At 37.0% G+C, this 16,022-nt stretch overlaps 1 protein-coding gene across 2 annotated transcripts; it reads right to left on the bottom strand.

The window, feature by feature from the left end:
* Positions 1–758: 758 nt before the first annotated feature.
* Positions 759–15,711, bottom strand: LOC141446279 (facilitated trehalose transporter Tret1-like). Of its 2 annotated transcripts, none has more exons than XM_074112811.1 (8): positions 15,560–15,711; positions 10,181–10,265; positions 8,460–8,595; positions 7,331–7,533; positions 7,027–7,237; positions 5,024–5,268; positions 4,063–4,338; positions 759–2,076 (listed from the first exon to the last, which is right to left on the bottom strand). In XM_074112811.1, exons 1-8 carry the CDS (start codon positions 15,568–15,570, stop codon positions 1,765–1,767), a joined length of 1,479 nt encoding a protein of 492 aa, XP_073968912.1. In that variant the 5' UTR covers positions 15,571–15,711; the 3' UTR covers positions 759–1,764. The 2 variants fall into 2 exon arrangements, with proteins under 2 accessions (XP_073968912.1, XP_073968913.1); XM_074112812.1 differs by having other exon boundaries at positions 10,181–10,262.
* Positions 15,712–16,022: the final 311 nt, after the last annotated feature.

The following is a 16,022-nucleotide window of genomic DNA, read 5'->3' as shown; positions in this document are numbered from 1 at the left end:
CGATAGCCGTTATAGGCTAGACCCGCAATGCTAAGATGTATTGTTGGTTTAGTGGGTTCGATTCCCCGTCTAGGCCTTGGATTCTATTTAATGGTTAATATGAGAAATTTATAGTAAAGTATGTTTATTAGTCGCCTCCGTCCACGTCACACCTAATTTGTTTGGTATTTGGACGTAAAGCCCTCCTGAATAAATAGGCTTGATTTAAATTTTAAAGTCCTTTAAAGCTTACTTTACCCTGAAACAGCTCTTCAAGGGGAAGCGTAACTCCACTTCTACCCCAGAACTGCCCTAACAAGTTCATAGAGAAATTATTGTAATAGAAATTACAATCTGTGTTTGTAATCCACTTTGAAACAAACGCCGCCAGTTTCCAAAAAAACTGGAAAATCCACTGGGTTAAAGAGTACTTCCGGTAGGAGGGGTTTCGGTCGCTAAGTTACTTTAGTCGCATCCTGTAGAGTTCCAGATGCATTTTTTGTTTTTATTATTTGTTCACATTCATCTACAGGTTCATAGACCCCCAGGCAGTTTTCTAATAGACACTTCTGCGGCTAAAACTCCTTGCCAGACCTCCATGTAACAGGAAGTAAGTACTTATCAATCCTGTGAGTGTGACTCTGGTACTGACGTGGCACTTTAGAGGAATGCTTCTCTCCTCTACAAACTCTAGTCTGACCACTCATGTTCTATCCTAGACTTGTGACTTACCTCTTGACGGATATCCTGGTGTTCAACTGGACTCAAAATAGTTCGGCTTTAATTTAATAAAACAAAATATACGCATTCTATTTGTTTTCTAAAAATTACATTTTAACATGTTTTTATAAATGCCCATATAAGGTGCTAAAACTCATAGTCTTCTTCTCCTACACTGTTCGTATTCGGAGAACTCTGAATGCTTGGGTTACATCACTCTCGAGCTGAGATCCGGGTGTAATCAATTCTAAAATCGTAGCTGGACAATTCAAGGCGACGTTGAGCATTTCAGGAGCCCCAGATTGGTGTTCTACTCTTTGAGGACAGAAAACGTTTTCCAGCACAATAAAATGCTTCACTAAATGGAACCATCAAAGCATGACTCCTAGTAAGGGCGCAGCAATGATGGTGGAAATCCAAACTTTTCATGAAATAGACTGCTCACCCAAGTTATAGTCCTGAGCACACTCGATTATGCTCCTTGCAAGCTGCAGCAGACCTGATGGGACACTTACAACGTGTGGGCCTGGGTGAAGCAAGTCTTGGTAGTTTGGTAAGAAACCGCAGTGCACACATTGTACTAGATAGGGTGAAGGTTCGAATTGGGAATTTATGACTCCATTCACACGTCTAACTAAGATGGAGTCGTAAAAGTTGTGAGAATTTAGACGAGACAGTTTAGATAATCAGACCAGAGATAAAGAACTACGTTTACATTCGCCGCTTCATGTTGGCAACACTGGAGACCAAAGTTTATCACCAAATGCCCTAATTCCTTCAACATCTCCAGGATCCTGCATTCACTTCTAAGTCCATAATACTAAAAATACATTGAAGGTCTATCTTTTCTAATCACTTCCATCTGACAGAAGTCCATCTACAAATTTCGCTTCTCCTTACTGGTCAAATTCATACACTTTTAGGTTTCACAGAAACAATTTTCTAGAATACTTGTACGACCAAATGAACAAGCAAAACGTTTAGACACTCAAATTAGTCTTTAGACAGGCTCCTCCAATGTTTATCACAGATGACTTGCTGAGCAACCACTAAATCCACAATAGATTAGGGATCCGCCACATAACCCACGTTCACTTGGCCCAGTGTAAATTTCTTTTTCTTGCATCCTCTGCCAAGATTGATTTCACCCCGGAAATGCGCTTGTACCTCTTCTAAGCTACGACCTTCTGTTTCCGGCAACACTAGGAAATAGAAGAGGCTGGCTGCCAGGGAAATGGCTGCATACAGTCCGAGAACACCGTTCAGTGTCAACAAGTCCACAGTGAGGAAGTAAGTTTTATTCACTAGGAATCCAAGAGCATATCCGATACATGATGCCATGCCGCTGGCTACACCACGAACTCCTGGGGAAAACACCTGAAACAGATGAAGTAATAAAGTTTTTTTGATGTAAAATTATGTTCTTTGAAGCGATATACGAGTATTGAGCACTGCTTAGCGGGCCTGCGTAAGGCTGGAACCATAGTGGAGCGGCGAGCAAAGCGGCGATGATAGCGAAGAGCAAAGCGGCGAAATCAAACACAAGTTAACATATGGGACCGCGCATAGTGGCGAGCAAAGCGAAGATAGAGCAACGCTATCTATAGAGAGTAGAGCGAAGCGTTATGACATGTTTGATTTCTTCGCTCTCATCGCGCTCAATTTGTAAAGGTTATTTTTCAAAGGTTATGGATATTGATACATTTATTGGTTTAGTTTGTTTAAAGAAACCTCTGTGGGGCCATAGTATTTGCGAAGCTACAATAGTTTTTAACAATTAATAATTAATAGTTTAAATTAATTAGCAATTAGTAGTTAACGTAGAATTCAGGTAATATTTGCTACATTTAATTGGTTCTCAATCCCTTAATGCTAACTTTCATCTAAATACTAGGCAAAATTAAATTACATTTTCACGTCCTACTACTTCTGATCAGAACGAATTCTCCAATCCTTCTTCTGTAGCGTCGTACTACTCCACTTTTTCAGATGAACAACATTAATTTACGACTGATTTAATAATTATTAGTAATAATAAAGTGATTTAATAAAATTATTGTTTTCTTTAAATTAATTTTTTTTTATCTGCATATATTTCTATTTTTTTTTATTTATTTTGATTTTCTAACCTTAAAGTAACTGCTAGGATTAATGGGGTTACACTGGGCTAGTATGTAATCAAATGTTGATAAGACATTCGAAAATACGCATGAAACTTGCCAGGATGCTCCCAAAGTTGTTGGTACAAGTAATGAAATTCACCAAGTTCATTTCTAGACTTATTTATGTCATGAACACTGCAGCTCCTACTACTAAGCTGCTGCAAATACCAAAGTTTCAACGAAGAATTTTCATATAAAAATAGTTCCTCCATCTTGTTTTGTCAAAAGGAGAACGCGACTAAACTCGTCACTATGTGCATGCGACTCTTTGCTCGCTGCTCGTCGCTCTCTTTGATCTGAAGCAGCTATCATCGCCGCTTTGCTCGCCCGCTCCACTATGTTTCCAGCCTAAGGGATGACTGAAGCCTGAATAGGAAGTTTTTCTGGATCTGAGTGAAAACTATGAGACACATTAAGAATACTATAACAATTACTGGAGGCGCTAATGGCCACTGCAGACGATTTGCAAAAAAGAAAAACTTGTCAAAAACATCTTATGATCTTGTAAAGTTCTGTTTGCATTTAGTGGGTCATCTCTGCAAGCTTCATTTGTTTTACAGACAAGAGAAAAATGGTTTATCTGAACCAGAAGCTTGACTGAAAGGTCTGAACAATCGAAATATCTATAGCTCTACCGGTAATGGCGAACCCATTTACATCAATATTATTTTTAATTCAATTTTTAAATTTAAAGGTTGACTTTAAGGTTAAAGGTTGGTCTAATGAAAAGAACTAACAATTCATTAAGGCCTGTTGCAGAAGCCTATTTAAACATAAATTAGGTGATGTAGATAATGAGGTGGCTATCTCTGACAATGGAAAACGCAACACTTTAGGGAGCCAAAGATGAGCTCGAAAACAACCATATCTTGAGAGTATTCACCTGGAATGAGTCAGATTACGACTTGCCTGGGAAGTTTGAACTGGAAAAAATCTAAGGTAGGCATCACTAACGGCAGAAATAGATTGCGAATGGAAAGAATGGATTAGATTGAGGTTATCATTCGGAACAATATAGACTCAGAAGAGTTTTCGAAAGTCAAGTCTACATCCCTTCTAGAATCATCAAGGGTTTTGGAAACAGCCCTGGAAGGAAATATTACTGAAGGGCGAGCGATCTCCAGGAGCCGGCACGGGTGGGGAGTTAATGGACAACCTTATTTGCACTGTAAACAAAAAATAAAAATGAGCAAGCACTTACCTCTCCAATTAAGACCCAAGGAAAGACTTTGGAACAAGAGTTGATGAGAAAGACGGAGATTAGGAGCAAGATGACGGCTGGCCATCCAGTTCCTACTATGGCCAGAGCTGCCAGGCAGACTCCAGTCCCGAAGGTGGTTGAAATGGCCAGGATCCTTCTGCCGATGAACGGGATTATTGAGACGCAGACTAGAGAGCCTGCCAGTTGGACGAAGCCTTCAGCTGCTGTCAGACTGTACGGGCTGACCGGTGATTTCAGCTCTTCAAATATCCCTACCTGCAAGAAAATTAACATTGCTTTCAAATATCACTGGAGGGAAAATTCTCCAAGAACATCCATTAAGGCGGAAAACTCTGGCGAAAACCCTCAAACGATTCGCTCTTACTGCGGTTCTCCAGTTACAGGAACATTTTAACAAAATTCAAAATACACAAATCGAACTTTCTCAGAATAATTATTCAAATCAAAACATTTGATGTAAATATGAAGTTCAGAGACTTTTTTCAAAACAAAAATCTCAGAATCATGAGAGATATTTTTCGGGCATGCGCATTATAATTCCATTAGAATACAATTTAAATCGAAATCCAACCAGGAAATGATGCGTGCTAAATAAGCACAAAGCAATTGCCATCTGATCACAAATGCTCTGATGGATCAGATGTTTTGTTTATTGTAATCTATAACCCTTATTTGATAACCTTTCTAGAAAGGTTCTATTGGCACCGAGTACGGAGGGGAGGTTAAAGGCAACCTTCTCTAAAAAACAGCAGCATTCAAACAGCTGATTACATTACGTAACTACTGGGCGAGTGCTTTTTCTTTGTGAAGTAAATTATTCACTTCTCTGTGTTGTTATTGTGGTCGACCTTTAGAGTAAAGTGCTCTAATTACTGTTTATCAAAACGGTGCTGATAAGGTGTTGTCACTCTTAAGGTCACACATAATGCATTTCACTTACTGCGTAGGTCTGTAGTGTGGACATGCCGGTGAAGTGGCCAATAAAAAAGGAAGCCACCACCAAGCCGAACGGCCGGATGAACGTCATGTTAAGGTAGGGTGCCCAGGAGAATGGAGAACCTTCAGTTTCCTTTGATGTCCTGATTGTTGTCACCAGGGCGTCTAGTTCTGGTTTGACGCTCTCCACGCCGACCCATCCTCTCAGCCAACGTAACGCTCGTTCCGCATCGTCGATACGTTCTCTGCCTGAAAAGGTTTACATGGATTAAGATTAATGCAACAATAAATGTGCCTGATTACAGCCATAATTAAGATCTCTGTTTTAAGAGGAACTAGGCCAAGAACAGATAATTCTGCTTTAAAAAGTAATAAATACCAAACTGAATCTAGGTCACAGGAATATCACTTTTTTCTGCTACTACGTGCCAACATCTCAATCAACAGCAGAATTTATTCTTTCAATCTCAAGAGGCAGATACTGGAGGACACCATTTCTTTTCTTTTTTCGAGGAATTCTAAACCTGAGGACGCATTTACACACATTTTTACCGGTTTTTAGCTGCTAATTTCTTTCTACCTTTCTTGTTTGATTAATAATTACGCGTTTAAGCAAAGTGTGTACAAAGTTATTAAGTCGCAATAAGGGCAATTAATTGATTAAAGAAATCTTATGTCTCATTTGACTTTTAACAAAGTTGGTACTTACCAAAATACGAGGATACCATTATTTTGAAGGTGATATATTTTTATGATAGAATCAAATACTTACAATTAAATTTAATTACGCCTAAAGGTTACTGTAGGTATCATTAGGCAAGATAGTATAATAACCTAACTTTACTGTCAGCTGATCAATTTCGCGCCAATTCAGCAGATTGGATTATTGCAGACAGTAATTCTATGTAGATCAAACGGATTCGAATTAGAAGTTATAACTCATAAAAAAAAAATCAAATTTTATTTACATAAAACAAATAAAAAGTTAAAAAAAAATCGATTTGTTAAAAATTGCTAATGCAGTAAGTTAAATTATCTCATTCCAGTCATTGGAGTGTCCATGGAATTATGTAACTAAATTTCTATTCGAGTAATACTTTTCTTCGTCGCATTCATGCCATCATGGAAATAGCCAGTCGTTTTATCTACTCAAAATTGTCGGGAAAATGGACAGCACTCGTGGTATCGCCTTAGATAATTGCACGAGTGCGATTGTCAAATGAAAACATAGCACGATAGTGGTACTGCTCGATAGTATTTTCTAGGCAAACCTTTCACAAACCATTACCAATGGTAATGTAATTTCCCAGGGTAATTTTAATTTAAATTGTTATTGTTTAACAAATCGATAATTTTCAAAATAGAGAGTATTTATTTTTTATAAAAGTATTTAAGTAAAAAAACAACAACAACAATGGCTGCCTGCAACAACCAATCAATGGAGAGTGAAGTGTTACCTCGTGTAACTACTCCACTGTGCGTTGAGGACATTGCACAATTTTCTTCCTGCTTATTGTGCAATAATGCGCTGATTGTTACTAAATAAAACAATAAAAAAAAAAATGTGAGAATTTAAATCTTACTCGACTTATAACCGGTTGTTTCTGTCAGCTTTCACATTCAAATTGTACTTTCCAGAAATGTCCAGTGCCTTATGTATAATAAGAGTAATACATTTATTAAAACCTCCTATAATTCCTCTAAGACGAATAATGGCGACCGGCCAGATCTGTTTTCCTGAGTTTCCACCCCGAAAAATACGTTTTTTTTTGGCCAACTGGGTTTTGGTGAAAATCTATCTACCGACAAAAACAACTTTACGAAACAGTTTCATGGAGTTTTCTGCATTATAAGCATGGTTCTGTAGGAGCACATTTTCTTTTTCCTTAAAAGAAATCTTTTTCTTAATTTGAAGCTCCAAAAAGTGAATTTCCGGTGAAACTCGAACCAAACAGTCGGAAGTAATAAAATGGGAAATGTTTATCACGATGTCACGACATTACTCACCGACCAGCCAGTGTGGGCTCTCCGGTATGAAGCACAAACAGAAGAAAGAAATGATGGGAAAAGAGACATTAATCATGGCTGATCTTCTCCACTCCAGATAATTGCCCATGAAGAACTGCAGGAACACACCGCCAAGACTGGCCAGAACCGTGGTCGAGGCGAACATCCCACGCCATTTTGGTTCGCACACTTCGGCCACATATGTTAATATCTAGGAAGAAGATTAAAAATAATCCATGATCCAAGTTTATCCCAGATAGTAAAAAACAAAAAAGAAATATGGAATTATGAATGCATTATTAACCGGCGCTTCTAGGAGACCATTGACCAATCCGTGCATAATTACAGCACCAAACAGGATTTCCGGGGTGTGGGCATAGCTGAACAACACCCAGGCTCCAGCAAACGGTAAGCACATCACCAGCATCATGGTCTTACGACCAAATCTGTGTATGCAAGGACCAGACACCAAACATCCGAATGGTATCACTATGAAGAACAGACTTCCTGCAAAAAAAAAGAAGAAAAATCAAGTATCAGCCACTGCAGGCAGGTTAATGATTCAGCTCAAGCAAGTACTCTAGTGTTAGGAGATCCTCTGGAAAGCTGAAACTAGAAAAAGCACCAGGAAACTATGTAAGGAAGTTGACGCACTACTCGCAAGACAAAGCTTCTTAAACAATTTAGAAGCATTCTGAAGTAGATGGAACACTCCCAGCAAAAAAGACGTTCTCTTAATATGAAACTCAGCAAAGTAATTTCTAGATATTCCAAAGAAGGCATTCAATAAGTTAGGTGGACTTCAGCCCTGGTAATTACTGAGCTTTTAAGGGAAATCTTTGGGGACCGGGAAGCCATCATTTAGGGATTGCCACTTCCTGAAGCTAGATATCCTCTTCTCAATGCCTTCCACAGAGGATATATCACGCTTTAACATCTGGTAACCATTTAGGATTTTCCAGTTTTGTACAACCAGATACTATTGGCCATTAGTTCTGTTATCAGTAGGATATCAAATGAAATGCTGGTAGAGTGTTGCCACAACTAGGAGATGACTTCACAAAGCAGCTTATAAAAAGCAACTTATAAGCAACTATACTGGGAAGGGATTAGCTATGAGGTTAGCGTACTGGACTCCCACGCGGAGGTCCCGGGTTCGAATCCAGCTGCTGACCCTTAGATTTTCTCTTCCTAGGAGCTTCTTACAGTGTTGTCTGAACGAGAGAACACTTCCGGTGGCCGGCAGTGCACTGAAAAAAGCTCCGGGCGCCAATAACCTTAGATGTTGACGCGCCTTAAATCATTTTCTTAAAAAAAACTATAAATTTGACTCCTTTGGACTCCATTTTAGCACCAATAAGAGTTGAAAACTCTGCAGATCCAATGAGTGAACACCATAGAGACTGATATACCAACTAAGTAGTAAGACTTACCCAACCAAGATAGTTGATCTTTAGTTAGTTTCATATCGGATGTTGATTTGGAAATGGCCGGTATCACCATGGTCGGGAACGCTATGCTCAATCCGAAGTTCAAGGCCAATGTGTTTTTCGCTGTCACCGCCAAGATCTGAACATTTTGTAAGAAAGAAAACCAGAATAGAATTATAGAACAGTAAGTTAGGTCCACAGCATTGTAAGATATCTGTACATGATACCATTGAAAATCCATGCACCACTTTCTATTTAAAATGCAATTCCCTCGGTGAGTATGCACATCCAGACATGCAAGAGCCCCAAGACGCTCTCCTCATGCCACGCCACAATGAATCTTGTTGTTCACACCCAAGAGATGGGCAAAAAAAGCAACAGAGATGTGCAAAAATTGAATCAATTTAACCAGTTGAATTAAAAAATCATAATTAAATCATAATTAAAATTAAAAAATTATCGGCCAAAATTAGTTGATTGAATTAAATTCACTTTCAATTTAATTGTAATTAAATCGATTAAAAATTTTTAACTTACAAAAATATGAGTGTAAAATAGTCCAATATAAGTCTAGTGAATCGCTAACATGGTTAAAAATAAGTGTAAGATAGTCTTATATAAGTCTGGTGGGTCATCTACATGGTTAAATATGAGTGTAAGATAGTCCTGTATTAGGCTAGCGAGTCGTCAACATGGTTAAAACTGCATTTATGCTTACAGAAATTGCCACTAGAGTTCTCCACCGGATGGAGCATAAAGTAAGTTTACAGCCTACAGTAATGGCGGCTTACAAGTCAATGGACTAAGCCCATTCCTCTTTCATCTATTTCACGATTTAACAATAAAAATTCTCAAGTTTTTTGTTTCTGTTAACGATAATCGGGTAAAACAATAAGTATTATTCCAAAAGAAATATTATTTATCGTTTTTTTAAAGGGAATGTTTTTTCTTGCTTAATTCGAAAGTTTATCAAATACCTATGGGAGAAATGTTGAAAAAATAAAATAAAATTACTTATTTCATTGAAATTATTAGGTTTAAAGTACTGGCCAATCAAAACAGTGTGTTTGCAGACTGTGGGCGGGTCACCTCCTACCTCTATTGTAATCACGCCCACCTCTAGTGTAAACACGCCCCATCCAATGAAAACGAATCATGGCTGGTCAAAGCGTATTAACAATGGTGCTTCAATGCCTTTCACTTATTTTTCTGTACCTTTTATTAATTCCTCATATTTTAATAACATGTTTTGTTATTTTAGAAATAATATTAATCTTACGTAAAATATTGAGAAAAATTGCTAATAAATTCTCAATTTTAAGACATTTTTAATTAATTTAAGTTCGTTTTCGAATAGTTTTCGCCAATATTCGACAGTTTCACTTCACTTTCTCATGAAAAGAATTTCGTCTGAACACTCTCATGACTTTTTCTTACCATTATTTACGAATATAATTGAATTTTATTGTAACTTAGAACTGCATAATAAGAAGAGAAAAAGAGATCAAATCACTAATAATGTTGATAGGGTGGTGCGACAGATTCCTTCTGAACCAAACTATTAATTAAGAAAAAATTACAAGCCAAACTGACATTTAAGCCCCTTAAGTGCGGCATTAGATCAGCTTCAAATGAATCCGTTCATAGTAAATTACAGAAAAAGCCTTTCTTTAAAACTGCACTTCCGGTGTTTCTTTAATAAGAAGCCAAAAAAAGTCGCTTACTTGTGGCAAGACTCTCCGAAAAGTCGACACTGTCTGCGGCTTCTGGCCAACGGCAGCATGAGGCTGTTCTTCGTCTTGATTGCTGCTGAAAGATAAAACAGGGAATTAGGAAAATTTCGTAAAACAATGTTGAAATTGTTGTTGTTGTTTTCTAGGTTATCTAGGAGTGTTTCTGCAGAGAAATTAGTCTCCTCTGAAAAGCACAGCATGCAAACTGGAAGGATTGATTCAGATTTAAACAGAGAAGTATTGCGATGATGTCAAATGCTTGGACAAAGAGATGAGTTTCACTAGTCTAGTATTTTTGGTACCCAAGAGTGCCAACAGAAGTTTAAATAAGATATTTTTTTGGAATAAATTTCTGGGTTATTTGGAATTTTCCCGCAAATAGATTTCGTTCAATCTGGAACAATTCTATGGAAACTAAAGGTTAGCAGATTTCTCTTTAAAAGATTACATTAGTATAATTCCTTTGTTAAGCAAACACTGCAAGCGAAGATTTACGCCCCTAATAATCGGAAAGATTTATTAGTAGCAAGATATTAATTTGTTTGTTTTACTTTTATTATCATTAGTCTGAAAAGCAAGAAATTTCTTAGATCAGAAATTGTAAAATTATCTTTTGCTCATTAAAAGACGTGTTTAACAATATAATAAAGAATGTAAATAAACATTACGAAATCTCTTACGCACGATAAGTAGGTTAACCTCTTGAGTATAACCTTCTTCAGTTTCTTCAGTAGTGTTGATATTAGAATTGAAAGTTTATTGTATAAACAAAGAACCAGTTTTGTAGCTAACCATGTTGAGATCGAGGCTGACGTATTTACACTGATTAGTTTGTGGACTATTCTACCTTCATAGAAAAGTGAAATGATTTAAAAAATTTGAAAGAGCGATTTAATGAAGGTTTTTCTTCTATTCATGTTTTCGTAGACACACCATTGAGAGGATTTTCACCTTTACTGTAACATTTTTTTCTTTTTAAAGGAAAATACAGTGCAATTCAGCCACCATAAATCTTTTAAAGCAGAAACAAGAGTCGATCTAGTTCCTCCTGTGACAGCGTAAAGCTGAGATTTGAGAAAACAAATGTCTAATGCTGAAGTGAGCAGAATATTAGCGTAGCCTGACTTTCTATTTTGAGACGAAATTCTTACAGGTGACACTATACGGTAAAAATTTCAATTTTCTTATAGAATACCTTTGAATAACAGATAACTGAAAGAAAAAAATTCCACTTTAATTGCAAAAAATACGATAGATAACTGTGTTTACCAAAATGACGTGTTAATTTCTCATAAAATTTCTCTGGAAAACTGTTTTAAAAATGTGTATTTTAGATCTCAAGGACGTGGAAATTCCCGATCAAATGATACCTCATTGTTTTTGTTACAATTTTTGGCAATGTTTTTCTAGAGATCTGTGTTGAAAAAAAAAAAAAATTACAGTTATAAAGTAGGATTTGCCCTATATTTTAAAAGAAAATTTGGGAATTTTATCTTGTATAGGAAAAGAGGAGAAAATTGTCAAAGTTGGGTGTTTTTGAACGATACCGCTTTTTCCAGTCCTACCGAACAGTTTTAATTAATGTAAAACGGTTAAAACAAAATCTTGCTCTTGTTCAGAAAAATATAAAATCTCATTTTAATTTAAAGAGGGGGTACTTCAAGGTTGAAATATCATTGACCTTCTAAATTACGGTCACCAACCTTGATCGCACTAAAATCAAACTTCAAATTTGAATGTTCTGTGATTTTTTCCGTTTTTCGAGTTGTGCATATTTGCAGACAGACCAGTTTTTGTAAGAAAAACACTCTTTTACTGACTTTGGGCACCTCAAGACAATCTACACTGATTGTATTACTACTTCTTAACCAGGATTGACTGCTTTCCGAGATTGGGCCATACTGACAGCTTACTTCGGCGCTTGTCGCCTGCAGGGTGGACCGACCTTCTGTTACAGGGGCTTCAAAAGTGCCTAATTCTCTTTGTGTTCAGTTTTTCTCTTTTTGACAAACTTTACCTTTAGGAGAAGGATGTGCAGTTGTTGGATGGCTTCAAAGATCGGCTGACTAGAGGAATGTGTTTGCGCTGACGTAATCATTCAGTTTGAGTTTCAACAAATAAGTAAACAAAATAATTGTAGTGTTTGTAATTAAGGATTCTAATGTATTCTCGACTCTGGTATTTTTTTTGTTATTTTGAAGGTCAGTATTATCTCGACTGAAGAGCTTGCCCACTTCACTGGCTATAATTAATATAAAATCATTAATTGGGTTCTTTACTTAGTCACCTTCGTCTTCGAGAGCAGCGTCATTTCCACACATGAGATCCAATTTATTACTTTCTCTTAATACACCAAGCGGAAGCACTGTAATCTTGCAGACTTTCGATTTGGTTGTACATCTGGGTTCCTCGTGGTTCGAGAACGTGTTGAGAGAGGTAAGCATAACCGAGGAAACTTGTGGAATGTTGAAATTCGAGATTTCGCCTTGGATCCACCAGAGAAGTTAAGCTTTAAGGCCAAGATCAAAGGCAGGATGTGCCTTTTTTACTGCAACGATATTTCGCCCAATATTTACCTGTTAAGTTTGTCTCTCAGTGCAATAAGTCTAGCCATTAACAGCGTAATATCAGTAGCGATTAAATAAGTTAGTAAAATTCCAAATTAGAGGCAGATGGGTTGAGCAGAAATGCCGCTTGTGGATTATTGGACATTGTTTTTTTCCAGCCAATTTCAAGATGGAGTAAACTTCAAAATGGAATTACGGTAAAAGAGAGAGAATCGAATGAAGGTATTACAGATTTCATATAATTACCATTAACTGAAAAACTACAATGTAGAGCTGCATGTGTGCAATGAGTGTAAATTAAAATTGGAACAGTTTTCGAGTAAAGTTTCCAAAAAGGGAACAATTCCATTCACTTTTGAGATTTGTTTCATTAACTAATCAGGTATGACGGAAGTATCCGACCCAAATACAAAAATTCAAAACAACTTCCTGAGGACGTTTTCCATTTTCAGTGGAGAATATTTCGATTTTTTAAGTAACATCTATAAATAGTAACTCTCACTATGTGATCCTCGCCAGTGTTATTTTCCACCAGTAATTTTCATAAACAAGAAACCTATTTATGATGTAATTATAACCTGTCAGCGGGAGGTTACCAAAATGGTTAACAGCTGTTACTTTTTACACAAAAAATATCAAAAAAAAGCCAATCGAAAGTGAAACTTTGCCAAATCGATTTTTTCAGTTTGCTAAGATTTTATTTTAAATAAATTTCCAGCAAAATCTATTTTAAAGCTGTTAAGCTATTCTCTAAAGTGCTAATTTTGGCTGATGTACCCACTTACGAGTATTACCTGTATAAAATTAATATGAATTAAAATTTGAAACCAAAATTCCGAATTTGATGAATGCTAGTGGATCGGAAGTGTGATTTTCTGAATCGATTAGGGGGGAAAATCTGCATGGTTACTACAATTAGTGATAAGAAGGTCTTAAGGCGGAGTGCATGATGTAACCTCTGCAAAGAGGGTCCAGGAAATTAGAGTGAGTTTGCCTCCACATCATGATGTAATGGCCACTTCAATACGCTGGCACTCTAGATGAGACTATCCCAAGTGGATGAACACGTCATCAAATAAGCGCGGAAATGGTGGAAATGGTTACTAGGTCAGCCTACTAGTCACGCAGCGGAAGATTTTCTGTTTACAGGGAATCTAATTGAAGAATTTTCAAGAAAAACAAATCTGAACAAAAAAAATACAAGTGTTATCAAAACATTGATAAGGGAATGTTGTAATGAAGAGGAAGATTTAATGTGAAGAAATCCAAAGTGGCCGATAAGTGGCTTAGTAAGATAGCGAACAGCTGTCAAGGTCCTACTTCACTTTAGAGCTCAAGGATGCCACCCCTGAAGGCGAGTTCGGCAGCTGATTGTGCCTTCTTCACCCTCTGGAGCGTTAACCATTAGACAAAAACCCGGATTCCAACCGAAACTAAGGAAACAAGAGTCAGAGTGAGTTTGCCCCGGTAAACACAGGGCTTCCTCTTACTGCTATCCTGAAGGTCCCAACTCACGAGTATTTGAGGTCTACTCCATTCTTAAGCTATCTACTTACCACCTCAATGAAGTACTTCCGGAATAAATGTGCCCAGTTACAGTTGTAGGTTTATAAGTTCGAAATTACTAAACAAAGTTTCAATAAAATCTCAAGATTCGGTGAACTCCATCCTAAGCGGCACATCTGGTCGGCCGATTCTCATCAATTTAGGCAATTCAGCTTCAATTTCAGTTTTTATTAAAACGATGCTGATGGCCAGGGCCGGATTTTCCTATAGGCTAACTAGGCTTCAGCCTAGGGCCTCAAGATCAAGAGGGGGCCTACATTCAAATTGTTAGCAAAATTAAAATTGCACTATTCTAAAAACAGTGAACACTAAAACACTATTTTAGTGATGTATCACTGTAGTGATGTATTCTATTATCTCTCAAGTAATTTACAAACTTAAAAATGGGAGGTGAAAGGGCCTCATAAGTGGAATAGCCTAGGGCCTATTTTCATCTAAATCCCGCCCTGCTGATGGCAAGCCAGTACAATGAATAACTCCACTTCAGGAATTCAAGCGAAATGTCCGCTCTGAACTTACTATCAAAATCCTCTAAAGTACTACTTTACTGAATGAATTTTTTGAATCCCCCCTCCTAAGACTTCAACAATTTTCTTAAAACTTGATCTAATTATTGTAATGATGTTAATCTTAAAATTCAGGCCAATTGTATTAAGTCCACTACTTAGAGATGGGATTGTATAATTTTCTCTCTAACTTGCCACTTCAGTAAAATATACATTCCTGTAATGGTTACATTATAATGTCAAGTTTAAAAGGAATATAACAGAAGTAATACTCTAATAAATGGATTTTTCCAAAATGTTTTCCTACGATTTGAAATGAAAGAAAAACCTCCACCAAAAACAATGAAATCTATTTGTACTGTACACCTTTTTTGCTGTAAAAATTCTTTTCAGTGAAACCTGAGGAGCTTTTCCAGGATCAGGTCCTTCATAAAGTGCAGTTAGGTGCAATGTGCAGGAATAATTCTGGTTAAGGAAATAAATTTTAACATGTGGATATCCAGAATTTTAGCTTACAGCCATTATCTTCACGTTTAAACTTGTCTGTGGAATCCGAGGAAAGCGACCGTTTTGTTTCAAACTTAAAACAGTGTAATTTTATGAATATTTTGTAAAATAATATTTTTTGAATTTATTTAAATTAAGCAACAGAAAATAGAGGCAACCTTGAGGTGAATGTCGAACGTATACACACAGACACAAACACAAAGAAAGAACATTCTCGCACGTACCTGTTGTTCATGTTCGAGGCTCGTGACAAACTGACTTGATACAAGTGTTTACAACAGCCCCACTCTGCTCCGGTAGATCGGCCAGTCTGTCGGTTTGCCTTAAACTCACTCGGCTAAATGCTAATCGGCTACTTCCCTCAAGTGTACCGGTCTCATTTTATATCTCATTTACATAAGGCCATTTAAAGTGTCTTTATCTTGCAAACTGCATATAAAACATTGTTTATTTAATGATTAAAAAAATTGTACAGGGTCTAATTTTTCGTCACTTGTGATGATGTAGGCCACTCTTTGAAGAACTACCTTCCACTCTCAGTGTCTTAGTCAGAATCCATTCCTCGAAGATTATAACTTGAAAATTGAGATTACCGACTTTTTATTTAAGCACTTTATTTATAGAATCTTTCAAAAAAGTTTCAGAACTGCTAACCTCGCATCACTCAGCCTCCATCAGGTTGTGAAC

Source organism: Rhodnius prolixus, unplaced genomic scaffold, assembly GCF_049639745.1.
Source record: "Rhodnius prolixus isolate KJV_2025 unplaced genomic scaffold, Rpr scaffold_1, whole genome shotgun sequence".
NCBI classification, from domain to species: domain Eukaryota; kingdom Metazoa; phylum Arthropoda; class Insecta; order Hemiptera; family Reduviidae; genus Rhodnius; species Rhodnius prolixus.
The sequence above is the reverse complement of the archived record's forward strand: the minus strand, read 5'-3'. Positions and strand labels throughout refer to the sequence as shown.

Excerpts from the sequence above, each read along its gene's own strand:
- LOC141446279 (XM_074112811.1), bottom strand. Across the intron at positions 8,596-10,180 it reads TTCGGAGAGTCTTGCCACAA|ATCTTGGCGGTGACAGCGAA; the intron begins GTAAGCGACTTT and ends CAAAATGTTCAG. Across the intron at positions 5,269-7,026 it reads GAGCCCACACTGGCTGGTCG|GCAGAGAACGTATCGACGAT; the intron begins GTGAGTAATGTC and ends AAACCTTTTCAG.